The 17,058-nt window shown below is 40.7% G+C and overlaps 1 protein-coding gene across 1 annotated transcript in view; it reads right to left on the reverse strand.

The window, feature by feature from the left end:
* SAMHD1 (SAM and HD domain containing deoxynucleoside triphosphate triphosphohydrolase 1) overlaps positions 1-17,058 on the reverse strand; it is a 56,992-nt gene that overhangs the window by 3,828 nt on the left and 36,106 nt on the right. Inside the window, exons 12-15 of the mRNA XM_068987213.1 lie at positions 11,291-11,427; positions 10,420-10,515; positions 3,115-3,219; positions 2,435-2,572 (exon numbers count right to left, since the gene is read on the reverse strand). Of these exons, the coding sequence (XP_068843314.1) occupies positions 2,435-2,572; positions 3,115-3,219; positions 10,420-10,515; positions 11,291-11,427 (476 nt within the window). The remainder of the gene's footprint in view (positions 1-2,434; positions 2,573-3,114; positions 3,220-10,419; positions 10,516-11,290; positions 11,428-17,058) is intronic.

A 17,058-nucleotide genomic window follows, 5' to 3' on the forward strand; every position in this document is an offset into this window, starting at 1 on the left:
TGAGTCTTTCCGAACCAACCAACTCTGGCATAAACCCTTCACCTTTTTGCTCCTCTAAGACTGTACACACTGTTCCGACCCCAAAGTACTTATGCACCACTGTGATTATTATTTACTCGAGTTTTTATTGTCCCCAACTAGAGCGACACCCTTGGGAACTGTCTCAGATACTGTTTCAAGCCTGGTCCCGGACACAGGACCTGGGGGAACACTCATTCCCTGAATGAATGTATCAGGACTTAGGGTCCAACTTGAGTAGCTGAACTTGAGTAGCCTCTTGTCTCTCTGTTTCCAGTCTCTCCACGTGCCAGTCTATCTGTCGCTCGAGTCTTCCTTTCTCATCAGGGCTTTAGTCTCCTTAGAAGCTATAGTTCTTAAGATGGACATAGTTCCTATATTCCCACAGGTCTAGCTAGAGATAAAAGCCCAGAAGTAAATAATAATTACAGCAGGGACTTCCCTGGTGGTACAATGGACAAGAATCTGCTTGCCAATACAGGGGACATGGGGTTCAATCCCTGGACCGGGCTGGAAGATCCCACATACCACGGAGCAACTAAACCCATGCACCACAACTACTGAGCGGGTGCATCACAACTCCCGAAGCCTGGGCACCTAGCGCCTGCACTCCACAACAGAAGCCACTGCAGTGAGAAGCCTGTGCACTGCAATGAAGAGTAGCCCCTGCTCACTGCAACTAGAGAACACCTATGCACAGCGAGGAAGGCCCAGTGCAGCCAAAAATAAATCAATAAAATTCAATTTAAAAACACATAAATAAGGTTGTTAAAAGAAAACAGTTATAGCAGCACGGCAAGTCTTGAGTACTCTCAGCAATTCCCTCCTGACTGTGTGTAAGAATAACTCTTAGCTGATTACCAGTGCTTCTCCACAATCAAGCCGATTCTTTCTTTTTTTTTTTTTAAGCCGATTCTTTCTGTTTCCCCTGTCACCTCAACAATAAGACTTTTCTCCTCCAGTCAGACTAGTCTCTTCATAGCTCCCAAACACACCCGACTTGTTCCAGTTTCGTTTTTGTATAGCTCTCATTTTTCTCTGCTACTCATCCAAACACAATCCAGCTTTCGGATCTGGAAGAATCCTCCCTCCTACCTGACAGCTCTCTCAACCCTGAATACTAAAAGACTTCCCTGTGTCCCTCCCTCTGGCATTTGACAAAGATCTGATATACTGGGCTACTCTTTCACATCTAATCTTTCATTTTTGTTTCCTTCAGTATCCAATGCTTGGGGGGAAAAGCAGGTAGGGTGCTGTGACAGAGAGTACTAGACCAGGAAGCAGAACGATGCTTCCGACCTACCTACCAATCATTTGTTCAATCAACAGCTATCAATGTTCTCTGTGCCAGGCATCCACCACATGCAGGTCAATAAAGGACCATTTCAACGACATTCTCTATGGGATTGGCAACTAGTGAATTTAAATAGGTTACAAGTTTGGGAATGCTGAGTTTACTCAGCATTGGGAAAGTGATTTTACTAATAAAGTGAGCAGGAATTAACCAGGTTTAGGTAGGAAAGTAAAGAATTACAGGCAGAAGAAACAGCTCTGAGGCACAAAGGACAGAAACTCGTCTGCTAGTTTTAGTAACACTGATGTCACTGGTGGTCTTAGTGAGAGTAAATTTAATACAGGCCGAGACCTTGGAGATATTTCAATACATGCAAAGTACAATAGAATGACTGGCAAAACTACCAGGGTGTAAAACAGATAGCTAGTGGGAAGCTGCTGTAGAGCACAGGGAGTTAAGGTCAGTGCTCTGTGATGACCTAGGTGGGTGCGATGGGGGTGAGCAGGAGGGAGGCTCCAGAGACAGGATTTACATTTATATAGAGCTGATTCACGCTGTTGTACAGCAGAAACTAACACAGCATTGTAAAGCAATTATACTCCAACTTTAAAACTAATTAAATCAAAAGATTAAAAGGGAAGCTTAATGTGGAAAAACTTTTTTCCCCCCAAATCAAGTCAAATGACTATTATTTTTTGTTTTATATTGGAGTACAGTTGATTAACAATGCTATGTCAGTTTCAGGTGTACAGCAAAGTGATTCAGTTATACATAAATATGTATCTATTAGTTTTCAAATTCCTTTCCCATTTAAGTTGTTACTAATACTGAGCAGAGTTCCCTGTGCTATACAGAAGGTCCTAGGTCTTTGCTGGTTATCCATCCCAAATATGGCAGTGTGTTCATGTCAACCCCAAACTCCCTAACTATTCCTGTCTGCCCCCATCCTTTACCCATGGTAACCAAAAGTTCGTTCTCTAAGTTTGTGAGTCTGGTTCTGTCTTGTAAGTAAGTTCATCAAACGACCATCATTTAAATGAGAACTTTTCAGAGGGAAGTAAAGATTGCTTGTGGTTTTTACTTAAAAATTTCTGTGACGTATGTGAATAATAAGTCACCCACCTGTGGCTTGGTGAAGTTACTGATTAAACACCAATGGACGAAATGCTGTCGTGCAGCAAACAGAGTCTTTTCATCTATCTTCTTACAGTAAACTCGAATCAGCTGCTCAGCAAATCTCTCTGGCAAAAGCTGAGAAACCTTTTTAAAGAAGGAAAGATTTCACTGTCACCTTGAATTCACATGCTGAGGAGAGATCAGCTGTTCCTAAGTTCTGTGCTCGATGTGGTATTAAATGCACCACGTTGTCTTGGTATTTTATACCAATGATAATCCAAAGAAAAGAATTCAGGGTAACTGTCATGCTGCAAGATGTCCCAGAATTTTATGTCCATTAATAAAAGACAACAGGTTTGCATGATGTAATTATATGAAGACTACAGACTCTCTCACAGAATATACACAAATAAGCACATTTAAATTAGATGACTTCAACCATATGATATTCCTGTCCCAACAGACTTATAAATTACCTTCTAAACCAAAAAAACAGAGCTTTCTTCAAGTTCAGCAAACAGGAAAAACTGGCTGTTAAGATGGTCTAGTCTATGAAAATCATGTATACTTTAATTTAAAAAATGTTTCTTTTTTTTAAAACTGTATACACTGACTTCAGAGCCTAACCTGCATGTAAAATGCAACTTTACTACAAAGATTTGCCAAATGCCACTGTAAGTAGTTACCTGGTTTTTAGTAATCATGATTGCCTTGCTGAGGTCACTCTTACAATAGAAGCGAACATGATCAATAGGATTCTTGTCTTCCATCCCATAATCCATGTTGATAACCTTAATACAAGCAATAAATGAGCGATCATGTACATAACAGCAATGAGAATTAAATTCAGGACTGCGAGGGCATCACAAGAAACGAAGCTGCACTCTCTGGAGAAGTAGGAGCCCTGCTGGAGTGGCTCATCGTGGAGCCAAAGTAGTCCTGGTGCATGACCCATATCCTGGCGCAAGACCCATGTCCTGGTGCATGACCCATAGGGATTTGAAGTCTGGGTGGAGTGAGGAGAGACATTTTGTGCTTTCAACATAAGTAGTGTATAAAGTCAATATCCACTATGTGACAGACATGTGCCAGGCACTGTTGTGCAGAGATACAAGGACGTTTGATAAAATCCCAGCCCCTACAAACCACATGGCCTAGACTAAAGTAGAACAAATAATTATAAAAGTAATTACTGGGAATTTACTGGCGGTACAGTGGTTAGGACTTGGTGGTCTCACTACTAGGGGCCTGGGTTTGATCCCTGGTCAGAAGACTAAGATCCTGCAAGCTGTATGGTGGTGTAGCCAAAAAATTAAAAAAAAAAAAAAGCTACCAAGGGAAAGCAAATGGTGCTATGAAACTTTGTGACCCAAGAACCTAGTAGTCTGGGGCTCCTAGGCAATGGCTAGAAATATTCTCCTGGGAAAAGTGATTTTGCTAAAAAAGTGAGTAGAAATTAACCAGGCTTCAGTTCAGTTCAGTCGCTCAGTCGTGTCCAACTCTTTGGGACCCCATGAATCGCAGCACGCCAGGCCTCCCTGTCCATCACCAACTCCCGGAGTTCACTCAAGCTCACATCCATCGAGTCCGTGATGCCATCCAGCTATCTCATCCTCTGTCGTCCCCTTCTCCTCCTGCCCCCAATCCCTCCCAGCATCAGAGTCTTTTCCAATGAGTCAACTCTTCGCATGAGGTGGCCAAAGTACTGGAGTTTTAGCTTTAGCATCATTCCCTCCAAAGAAATCCCAGGGCTGATCTCCTTCAGAATGGACTGGTTGGATCTCCTTGCAGTCCAAGGGACTCTCAAGAGTCTTCTCCAACACCACAGTTCAAAAGCATCAATTCTTCAGCCCTCAGCTTTCTTCACAGTCCAACTCTCACATCCATACATGACCACAGGAAAAACCATAGCCTTGACTAGACAGACCTTAGTTGGCAAAGTAATGTCTGCTTTTGAATATGCTATCTAGGTTGGTCATAACTTTCCTTCCAAGGAGTAAGCATCTTTTAATTTCATGGCTGCAATCACCATCTGCAGTGATTTTTGAGCCCAGAAAAATAAAGTCTGACACTGTTTCCAATGTTTCCCCATCTATTTCCCATGCAGTGATGGGACCGGATGCCATGATCTTCGTTTTCTGAATGTTGAGCTTTAAGCCAACTTTTTCACTCTCCTCTTTCACTTTCATCGAGGGTTTTTCGTTCCTCTTCACTTTCTGCCATAAGGGTGGTGTCACCTGCATATCTGAAGTTATTGATATTTCTCCTGGCAATCTTGATTCCAGCTTGTGTTTCTTCCAGTCCAGCATTTCTCATGATGTACTCTGCATATAAGTTAAATAAGCAGGGTGACAATATACAGCCTTGATGTACTCCTTTTCCTATTTGGAACCAGTCTGTTGTTCCATGTCCAGTTCTAACAGTTGCTTCCTGACCTGCATACAGATTTCTCAAGAGGCAGGTCAGGTGGTCTGGTATTCCCATCTCTTTCAGAATTTTCCAGTTTATTGTGATCCACACAGTCAAAGGCTTTGGCATAGGCAATAAAGCAGAAATCGATGTTTTTCTGGAACTCTTTTGCTTTTTCCATGATCCAGCGGATGTTGGCAATTTGATCTCTGGTTCCTCTGCCTTTTCTAAAACCAGCTTGCACATCAGGGAGTTCACGGTTCACATATTGCTGAAGCCTGGCTTGGAGAATTTTGAGCATTACGTTACTAGCGTGTGAGATGAGTGCAATTGTGTGGTAGTGTGAGCATTCTTTGGCATTGCCTTTCTTTGGGACTGGAATGAAAACTGACCTTTTCCAGTCCTGTGGCCACTGCTGAGTTTTCCAAATTTGCTGGCATACTGAGTGCAGCACTTTCACAGCATCATCTTTCAGGATTTGAAATAGCTCAGCTGGAACTCCATCACCTCCACTAGCTTTGTTCGTAGTGAGGCTTTCAGGCCCACTTGATTCCAGGATGTCTGGCTCTAGGTGAGTGATCACACCATCGTGATTATCTGGGTCATGAAGATCTTTTTCGTACAGTTCTTCTGTGTATTCTGTGTATAACCAGGCTTAGGTAGGAAAAAAAAAAAAGAATTCTAGGCAGAAGAAACAGCTCTGAGGCACAAAGGACAGAAACTTGTCTGCTAGTTTTCGCAGCACTGAAGTCACTGGTGGTCTTAGTGAGTAGTTTTAATACAGGCCTAGACCTTGCAGATATCGCAATACATGCCAAGTAGAATAAGATCATCGGCAATAAAATGAGTAGAGCTGTATAGTGATGGCGACAGAAGAGCGGTTCAGAAGTAGAGGAAAATGGACTTCCCTGATGGTCCAGTGGCTAAGGCTCTGTGCTTCCACTGTAGGGGCACAGGTTGGGTCCCTGGTGAGGGAAGTAAGATCCCGCATGCCACATGGCATGGCTTAAAACAAACAACAATGAAACAAAAAAGATGTCGAGAAATAAAAGAGAGAAGACAACTCTTAGACGTTTGGTTGTTAAGAGAGGCAAGAGGGGCGACTATGGAGTGGACCATGGTACCCAGGAAAGGTAAGCGGACAAGCTGGAGGAAAGGAAGGAGACAATAAACCAAAGTTCCCAGTGAGCTAGGAACAAGAAAGTAAGGAAGAAAGGGGTCTGTGGACAGAGATGGGATGCTTAAACTAGTGAATTTTAGAGGAAGGGCCTTTTTCAATGTCAATAAGGTGTATTCAGAATACATAATCTGCTGAGTGTGCTGGCTGAGGTGGAGGGGATAAGGTCATTGAGGATGAGGATAAGGAGATGAGAGCTGGTGTCGTGGGACTATGAAGCCTCTAAAGATGATGTCAGGAACTGGAGTGAGTGGAAGGCTCTACACCATACCAAAATCTTCAACCAAAAGGACAGGAGCTGGTTTAAGGATGGCAGTCTCAGAGGAACGAGGATCTTGCATGGGGTCTGGAGATGGTAGTAGGGGACAAAAGGACTGATGACCAGGAAGATCTCCTGACCCTGAGCAATGTGCTTTTCCTGAAAGAGCTGCAGGGGAATAAGGTTCTCAGGGGACACCAGGCTGCATGCAACAAAGGCAAAGAGATCGTGAAGAGGCTGAAGATACAGGTGCATTAATTATGGAATGGAAATTCCTAAGGGCTTCATGGACAAGTTCTGGACAAGGGAAGAAACTGGAGATGAAACAATAGGAAGAAAGAGTAATGCGGCGAGGATAGTGCAAAAAAAAAAAAAAAGAGAGAGAACAGATGATAAGAGGGGCTTATCCTGTGAGTGGTGACAGAAGAAAACCAGTATATGAGCTTTGGTGGCGCTGCTCCCTGTGAGAAGCATGGACATCTGAGATTCAGCTGTGGGCTGGAGGTGAGCCCAGCGTCTGGAGTACACAGCTGGCCTTCCCGTTCTGTGTGGTCCACTGGCTCTGAGAGCTGCACCCCTTTGACATGAGGGAGAGCTCCTCAGTCCTCCCCATGATCCCAGGGCTGGTGCTGTCACAGGCCTCTGTGTAGTGCCATGTGCGAGAGACCTGATGCAGCCTTGACATTTTTACCCACCAAGATGAGGCATGAATACTAATCAAATTTTCAACCATTTTACAAGTGCTCCTAGCTCGTAGGTATTTATTTCCTTGGCTTTAGAATTGGAATAAAAGGTAATCCTCATTTTCTCTACAATGTACTGTAAATTCCTCCTTTAAGCAGATTTGATGAAACAATTATTCTTCCAGAGGGCAATGTTATAGTAGTTGGAGATCCCATTCTTTAAGGGCTCTCGGGCTCAGTAGGTGTGGCTTGTGGGCTCTAAAGCGTGGACTCAAGTAGTTGTGGTGCTCGGGCTTAGGTGCCCTGTGGCATGTGGACTCTGCCTGGAGCAGAGATCGAGCCACTGTCCCCTGCATTGGCAGGGAAATTCTTAACCACTGGAGCACCTGGGAAGTCTCAGAAATCCCATTTTTAACCAAGGACTCAAGAGTAAAAAGTAGCTACAGACCAACAACTACATATTTTTAATTCTAAATAGCAAATTATGTTTTACAGCCCATTAGATAATCATAAAATTACTACTCACAGTCTTAAAAGGAGTCACGCATGGTAAAATGAACCACATAAATATATCACACTGTAAAACTAAAACTGGAATGCAAACACACGATAAGACATAGCTGGCAATTTTACTTGCTTTCTCAGAATATAGAAGGGCTTTACCCACCTTAAAATGGATAGTTTATTTTTTCTGATTATGAAACTCTTATACCACACTCACTGTAAGAAAAAGTCACCTGCAATTCTACCACCCAGGTACAAACAATGTTAATATATCCAGGATTTTTCAGTGTGTTCACTGTATACACACATGTATATAAATTTAAAGGTGCAAAAGTAAAATAATTCTGTATGTACTTTTTTCACTTATTATAAACATCTTTCCATGTTAAAAACAACTTTTAATGCTTGTATTATTCCACTGACATATACACTTTCCCTCAAATTTCACACTATAATAATGCCACAATAAATAATTTGTGTTTTGGTGCAAAACTGATTATCTCCTTAGGACAAACCTCCAGACTGAAATTGCCAGGTCAGTTAAAATTGACCCAAGTTTGATCTCTTGTGTCAATTTACACTTCCATTATCACATATCTTTAATTATCACAAAATCTTAAAAAAATTTTTTTCACCTTATATATCTGAGAATCAAAAACTCATTGCATCAATTTGCCTACAGGTTAATAAGAAAGTTAAACTTCTTTTCATGCCTACTGGCCATGTGTATGTCATCTTCTACGCATGAGGCCACCTGGATGGAGATGCAGTAGGAAGTGGGGGACTACTAGGAGCAATGCTCGGCACTGAGGGCAAGGACAGACATGTGCAAGCCCAAGGGTAACATTCTGGAGAGGGAAGCCTTTCAGAGCCTCAGGAAGTCAGGATGTGAGATCCCTTTATTCTGATGGAACTTCATCTAATGAACCAGGAACCTGCAGTCTGAGCTGCAGATCTAAGGCACTGAACACGCAGCCAAGGAAATAGAAAGGGGGTTCAAGGGCAAAGAACGGCTATAGAAAGATGGCCCTTCACTCAAAGATGCATCAGCAAGAAGATAAGAATTGAGAGGCTTATGGAAAAAGTACACAGGGAAGACTGTCCTGAGATTTCAGGAGTAGGACTCTGAAAAGAATTTCTTACGAGAGAACAGAAGAAAATGTTAGAAAGTCATTTGGCATTCTCATAGGATATAAGAAGATACTACATTCTCTACAAAAATAGGAGTCAAAAAGTCTTAACTTTTTCCTTTGTGTGTATGTGTGTGTGCTATTAAAAAATTATTGGTATGTATTACTTTTTTTTTTTTTTACATACTTTGGCCTAGTGGTTTGCCCTACTTTCTTCAATTTAAGTCTGAATTTTGCAATAAGGAGTTCGTATCTGAGCCACAGTCAGCTCCTGATTTTTGCTGATTGTATAGAGCTTCTCCATTTTTGGCTGCAAAGAATATAATCAATCTGATCTGGGTATTGACCATCTGGTGATGTTCATGTGTAGACTCATCTCTTGTGTTGTTGGTAGAGGGTGTTTGCTATGACCAGTGTGTTCTCTTGACAAAACTCTGTTAGCCTTTGCCCTGCTTCATTCTGTACTCCAAAACCAAACTTGCCTACTACCCCAGGTATCTTCCTATTTTTGCATTCCAGTACCCTATGATGAAAAGGACATCATTTTTTGGTGTTAGTTCTAGAAGGTCTTATAGATCTTCATAGAACTGTTCAACTTCAGCTTCTTTGGCATTAGTGGTTGGGGCATAGACTTGCATTACTGTAAAACTGAATGGTTTGCCTGGGAAAGAAACAGAGATCATTCTGTCATTTTTGAGACTGCAACCAAGTACTGCTTTTCAGACTCTTGTTGACTATGAGGACTACTCCATTTCTTCTAAGGGATTCTTGCCCACAGCAGTAGATATAATGGTCCTCTGAATTAAATTCATCCATTCCTGTCCATTTTAGTTCACTGATTCCAAAAATGTCAGTGTTCACTCATGTCATCTCCTGTTTGATCACTTCCAATTTACTTTGATTCTGGTCCTAACAGTCCATGTTCCTATGCAATATTGTTCTTTACAGCATTGGACTTTACTTTCACCATCAGACACATCCATAACTGGGTGCTGTTTCCACTTTGACCAAGCCTCTTATTCCTTCTGAAGCTGTATCTCTGCCCTTCTTCAGTAGCATATTGGGCACCTACCAACCTGGGGAGTTCATTTTTCAGTGTCATATCTTTTTGCCTTTTCATACTGTTCATATAGTTCTCAAGGCACGAATGCTGAAGTGGTTTGCCACTCCCTTCTCCAGTGGACCCCCTGATGTAAAGAGCCCATTCATTAGAAAAGGCCCTGATATTGGGAAAGATTGAAGGCAGGAGGAGAAGGGGATAACAGAAGACAAGATGGTTGGATCGCATCACCGACTCAATGGACGTGAGTTTGAGTGAGCTCTGGGAGATAGTGAAGGACAGGGAAGCCTGGCATGCTGCAGTCCATGAAGTCACGACTGAGCATCTGAACAACAACAATTACTTTTTTGATCAAGAAAACATTCAAAAATCACTATATACAATGCTCTGTTAGTAACATGACCACAATTACATAAAAATATTGACAATATCAACATAAAAATATGTCAAAGAAAATTCTGTTCATTGTTGTTTAGTCCCTCGGTTGTGCCCGACTCTTTTTCAAGCCCATGGACTGTTAGCCCAGCCTGCCAGGCTCCTCTGTCCATGGAATTTCCCAGGCAAGAATACTGGAGTTGGCTGTCATTTTAAAAATCTGCCTAATGTTAGTTTTTTCTGTGATATCATGGGTGATTCTCTTCTATCCATCTTTTTTTCTATATTTTCCAGATTTTCTAATGAACATGTACTACTGTTATAACAGGGGTGGTAGTGATGCTTTACCTTAAATAAATTCTTTGCTTAGCATGTTATTGAGCTAACTACTTACATCCACGATCAAATCTTCAGCCTTTAGTTCAGCTTCTAGCTCTACATCACTGGGTTTAGCACTGGCGATCTCTTTCGGAAGGTGTTCGTAGTTTTCCTGGAAAAGACATGGCTCCTCATTTAGAACTCCAGTTCTTCATCCTACTTTGTGCCACCAAGAGGGTTCTTTTCTAAAAATGGCACTTTACCAAGAAATGTAGATAGAGATTTCCCTAACAAATATATACCCATGCTACCTTTTAATCAAATCACAATAGTGTGGTTTTCATAACGGAATTTCACATTGAAAAAAATGAGGCATTAACCTATTAGTAAAACAAGAAGTAAAGTGTGACCTAAGGAAGTATTGTGAGGCGGGGTGTGGTTATCAATATAGCTTGTGTTACAGGTTTTTCGACAAAGATAAGCCCCTTCAACCAGCAGGAGAGAGAACTAATGCCTGGACTAAGGAAGGCAGGCAAGCACTGTCTGGGAGAAAGTGATAAACCGTGAAAGAAGGAAGCAGTTAAACAGCAGGTCCTTAGAGTCTCAGAGAAGCTGATACAGAGGCCTTATTTTGAGGCCCCTTTTCCATTACATTCATTTTCTGGTCTTTGGATCTAGATAAAATTTGAGGCCCCTTCTCACTTTCGAGTTGAGAAAGTAAAGGTTTGGAGTAAATGAGACTTGACTTTGAATCCTAGCTCACTAAGTGTGCTTCGGTAGGCAAGTTATTGAATCTTTCCCAAGCTTCACTTTGTCTGCAAGATAGGTCTCAAGAGATTGATGTGAAGATTAAATGAGACATATTAATATAAAGGGTTTAGAATACAGCCGTGGTATTGTGATGGGTATGGTTTCCTCTTGTGGGGACAGAGGACCTTTCAACTTACCTTTTCAATTTTTTCTTCCCTGGGCTGAGTCTCACCCACAAACTTGTATAGATTACGGGATTCAATTTTCTTTAAAATCGTTCGTGCATCATCCAGATTGGGATCAGTGGAGTGTAAGATCTCCAGAAAAATGTTATCTGCCAAGTTGATGAAATTTCAGTTATATTAAAATGAAAAAAAAAAAAAAACCAAGATTTAAAGAGAATCATACATTGCTATACTTCTGAAATTATTTCAGTGGACTTTTGGACTCAGAGGGAGAGGGAGAGGGTGGGATGATTTGGGAGAATGGCATTGAAACATGTATACTATCATGTAAGAATCGAATCACTAGTCTATGTCCGATGCAGGATACAGCATGCTTGGGGCTGGTGCACGGGGATGACCCAGAGGGATGTTGTGGGGCAGGGAGGTGCGAGGGGGGGTTCATGTTTGGGATCACATGTACACCCGTGGTGGATTCATGTCAATGTATGGCAAAACCAATACAGTATTGTAAAGTAAAATAAAGTAAAAATAAAAATTTTTTTAAAATAAAAAAAATAAGAGACTCATACATTGCTGTACTTCTGAAATGATTTCAAGCAGAGGTTTACAAACACAGATACACTATGATTATAAAGATGTGAAAAAACTTTTGTAAAAAGTGCTCCAATCAGTGTCTTGGATTTGTTTCAGGATAACCTAATGAGTGGGAAAAGGGAGAGATGAGGTAAGACTGCACTGGAGATGATGACTTGAGACTGAGTTTGGGGTACAAAAGGGTACATTAGTTTATTGATTTTTTTTTTTTTTTTAAGAGAATGAATTACAAAATTATGTCTGAGATCTGCTTCAAAATGGCCGAGGGTCTGATGGGGTGAAGGGATGAAATAAAACTGCCATGCTACTTATTGCAGCTAAATCATGAAACTAAGTGATGTAAACTTCCTTAATAAAAAGTTTTTAAGGGAGTTCCCTGAAGGTACAGTAGTTAGGACTCAGTACTTTCATTGCTGGGGCTTGGGTTCGATCCCTGGTAGGGGAACTAAGATCCTGCAAAGAAAGGCACAGTCAAAAAAAAGAAAAAGCTTTTAAAGGTTTCATTCCATAATGATAGAAGGTAGCTTAATTTCCTTCTTCCTTTTCTTTGAACTTTTTATTCAGAAATTTCAAAATAAAATACCCTTCACCAAAGTTTATCAACTGTTTTGTTTCAACATATGCAAACACTCTCTGTATGTGTGCACATATAAATTTTTGAGGAAACATTTGAAAATTACAGATAGCAAGACTCTTGACTCCTAAATATTTCAGCGTATACCTCCCAAGAACAAGAACATTCTCGAACTCAATCACAATCATGTCAAGAAATTTAACACTGATATAAAGATATCTGACATACAATCTGTACTTGAATTTAAGTGTTGCAATAATGCAATTTACAAATTTTTGTTGCTGGATAGAGATACCAATCAAAGATGACGGATGACATTAGTTGTCATGTTTTCTAGGATCCTCCCATCTAGAACTAGGTAATTCTGACTTCTTTCATGATGCTGACAATTTAGAAAAGTTCACACGGTCATTTTGTAAAATGTCCAGACTGTGAACTTGTTTGTTGTTTCTTTACCACTAGATTCAAGGAAAACACTGTTATGAAGAACATTATACAAGTGTTATAACATCTAAGAGCACCACATGAGCTTGGCTCAGTGCATCACATCATGTGTCACAAAATGGGCTTTGTTAACAAGTTCCAAAAGTCAGTTAGGGCAATAATCCTCAGGTTTTTCTCTGTTATAAATGAATCTTTCTGCAAGGTGATATTTTCAGAGGGTCTGATTATCCCAGTAAGTTTGCAACCAATGGTTTAGCATTCATTCATTATCCACTGCATTTTGCAAAGTGAATTTTATTAAAATGCCCTTTCTTGGCAAAATATTAGCAGCCTATGTCATTCAAGTCACCTACATGTATAGGTATGTTCTTCGCTCTTAATCCGTGGTTAATAGACTCCTTACCCTCTCAGTAATGTTTTTGAAAACCATTTTTTAAAAGCATGTTCGTTTTGTGCATTTTTCACTGTGCTGGGTCTTTCTTGCTGTGCACGGGCTTTCTCTATCTGCGGCGCTTGTGCTTCTCCTGCAGCGGCTTCTCTTGCTGCAGAGCAAGGGCTCTAGTGCCCATGGGCTTCAACAGTTGTGGCTCATGGTCTTAGCTGCCCCACAGCATGGAGAATCCTGCCAGACCAGGTATTGAACCCATGGCCCCTACATTGGCAGGAGGATTCTTAACCACTGGACCACCAGGGAAGTCTGGTTTTCATTATTTCTTTACATATTATATTCAGGTTGAAAAACAAAACAATTTTAATATAATAAGACCACACTTTTCTAATCCATGCTTTAATCTACCCTATTCTCAGCTAAATTAGGGAAATGCTTTCCCCCATGACAGAATCTCACTTCTTAAAGGCCTATCTAATCTCTGAGGTTCATCTCAAAAAGTGCCTAATTATGAAACCTTCCCCAGTGCATCCAAATCAGAGATGTAATTCCTTCTTCCCTCGAACCCCAAAGAACTTGACTGATACTCTTCTTATGCCTTTCATCTTATTCTAACTAGGTACAGGTTTTGGGGTGGACTGACGTTTCCATTGGCCGAGTGGGCAGAAGAGGGATTAATGGGTCACAGGATACATATATGTTTAAAAGAAAATGCTCAACTTTTTCCAAGTGGCTGTACCATCTGCATTCCCACTGGCCATGTATGAGAGTTCTATTTGTTCCACATACATGTTTTCGGAAAATAGTCACGTACAAAAGTAAAGGGAAACTGCTTGTCTATTAAACTGAATGATTAAAGTGTTTACTAAAAGAGTGTAAACATTCAACTTGGGAGTCAGAAAACTTGATTTTAGCTCAGGTTTGCCATTTATTAGGATAAGTTGCTTTCTTTCATTTGGCCTTAGTTTCCTCATCTGAGGAGTTTTAAACAGATGATCTCTAAGGTTCTTTTGAATTTAACAGTCTAAGGCCCCAATTTAATTAAGGGATTTGGGGGTAAGGTCTTGCAAGGGAAGGGAAGGAAGGGGTAAGGTCCACCTATTGCTTAGGAATACTGCAGAATAAAGACCAAGCTAAGAAAATGACTACCTAAGACAGCGGTCGTAACATTTGCAATGCTTACGATAGTTGCATCCAGGTAAGCGGAAACATCCATCAGAAATAGGAATTTAGGAAGCAGAGAGAACAGATAAACAAACAGTGGCATATTCATACAATGGACTACTACTCAGCAATAAAAGGGAATGAATTACTGATACATGCAATCTGGATAAACCTCAATGCTAAATGAAAGAAGCCTTATGCAGAAGAATATATACTGTATGATTCCTGATATGAAACTCTAGGACAGGTAATAGTGGTTGCTTCTAGAGATGAGGTAGGAACAGGTATTGTCTGGGATGGAGCATGAAGGAACTTTCTAAGGAGAAGATAATGTTCTGTGTCCTGCATTTGTCCAGCAAATGTTAACCTTACAATTTTTAAGAACATATAAATTGCATGTAATTTTGCATAAAAAGAAAAAATCTCTAAGTTACTGAACTTTAGTTAATCTGCATGCTGCAGGAATTAGGGTATACTGATATCTGAAATTTACTTTCAAATGTCAAGCTTTAGATAGATTAATAAATGCATAGAGGGATTGTAAGTAATAAATATGTGATAAAGCAAGTCCAGTAAATTCTAGAATTTAGGTATATAGGTTTTAACTGTAAAATTCTTTTAAAATTGCTGTTTATTTTCAACACTTGTCCCTAAAACATGAAAAAAATTCTAAAAATTTTGAAAATAAGAAGTGAAGATTTTCAAAATAAAGATGAGTTGCTTTTGGAATTGCAACAAAAGAAAGGAAGGCTCTCGGGATCCTATTCCTTCAAGGTCGTGTTATTATTAAGGACAATAAGGATCATATGACTGCTCAGAATAACATGCAAGAAAAGTAAGATGATTCCTGGCTCAAATGACAAAAGCGAAAAGGCAGTATGCTTATTCTCCTATATTCTGACAGGTAAAGCATAAAAATGTGACCTAATTTCTTTTCTGGGATTTTTGGCATTGTGACAACATCCAAGCAAGTGATCAGTGAACTCATCTCACCAAACAGGGTAAAAGCCAGTTTCAGTGTTCTAGTCACCACGTTCATGGTAAGCGAGAGCTACGTATAGACACATGCAGTTATGACCTCATTAAGATGTATGATATTTGACAGTTTGTCAATTAAACCAAAAGTGTATACAATCCAAAACTCATTTTTGTTTTTAACTGAGAACATAATTTAAATGTAACATACTGTTATAGGATAAATGGTTAGGATTGGTCTCTGAGGAAGACTGAAGATGATTTTTTTAAATACAGCATCATTTGCTTCAGTATGAGGAAAAGTTTAAAAATAACTATCTGCAGTTGCTTAAATTCTCTTATAATATCTTTTTTCATTTCCAGCCATGGAGAAGGTAATGGCACCCCACTCCAGTACTCTTGCCTGGAAAATCCCATGGATGGAGGAGCCTGGTAGGCTGAGTCTATGGGGTCGCTAAAAGTCGGATACGACTGAGTGACTTCACTTTCACTTTCATGCATTGGAGAAGGAAATGGCAACCCACTCCAGTGTTCTTGCCTGGAGAATCCCAGGGACAGGGGAGCCTGGTGGGCTGCTGTCTATGGGGTCGCACAGAGTCAGACACGACTGAAGCGACTTTAGCAGCAGCAGCAATGGAACACTAGTGTACCTACTATGGTATTATTAAAACAAAACACAGAAACAATTCAAATACATTATCCCCTATAAGTAACTCTGTCATCAATCCAACCCAGATGAATTAACAGGAAAAAAGTAAACTCACTTGTCACATTATAAACTACAAATATTGATGGACACAGTGTTCTCAGTTTATAGACATTTGATACACAGAATCACCATTTCACTTCTTACCTATAGTTTAGGTATGATTGGAAAGTGCCTAAAAAGTTACAAGTGTAATGAGGACTCTATTAATTGCCTGAAGGTAAAAGTGTCAGTGGTGTCTGACTCTTTTCCATCCCATGGACTGGAGCCCACTAGGCTCCTCTGTCCACGGAATTCTCCAGGCAAGAATACTGGAGTGAGTAGCCATTCCCTTCTTGAAGGTATCTTCCCAACCTAGGGACTGAACCCGGGTCTCCTGCATTATAGGCAGAGTCTTTGCCATGTGAGCCACAACGGAAGCCCATATATTAACTGCCTGCTGCTGCTTCTAAGTCGCTTCAGTCGTGTCCGACCCTGTGCGACCCCATAGACGGCAGCCCACCAGGCTCCCCTGTCCCTGGGATTCTCCAGGCAAGAACACTGGAGTGGGTTGCCATTTCCTTCTCCAATGCATGAAAGTGAAAAGTCAAAGTGAAGTCACTCAGTCGTGTCCGACTCTTAGAGACCCCATGACTGCAGCCCACTAGGCTCCTCCGTCCATGGGATTTTCCAGGCAAGAGTACTGGAGTGGGCTGTCACTGCCTACACCTGTATAAAAAAAATTTAGCAGTGATGGAATAGGAAGCTGATCTTGGTTGTGTGTGAGGCCACTCAGCTTCTGCCATTCTCTTGTTTCAGAAACTCCAGGCTTCTCACTGATTCTATCACTTTGTTTTTAGTTAAGCAGAGTCAGTTTCAGGATTTGCAACTAAGAACTCTTAACTGGTATGTACTTTTTGGTTTACATCTTTTGCTTTACTGATCTTAAACTTTCC

Source organism: Capricornis sumatraensis, chromosome 15 (genome assembly GCF_032405125.1).
Source record: "Capricornis sumatraensis isolate serow.1 chromosome 15, serow.2, whole genome shotgun sequence".
In the NCBI taxonomy this organism is placed as follows: domain Eukaryota; kingdom Metazoa; phylum Chordata; class Mammalia; order Artiodactyla; family Bovidae; genus Capricornis; species Capricornis sumatraensis.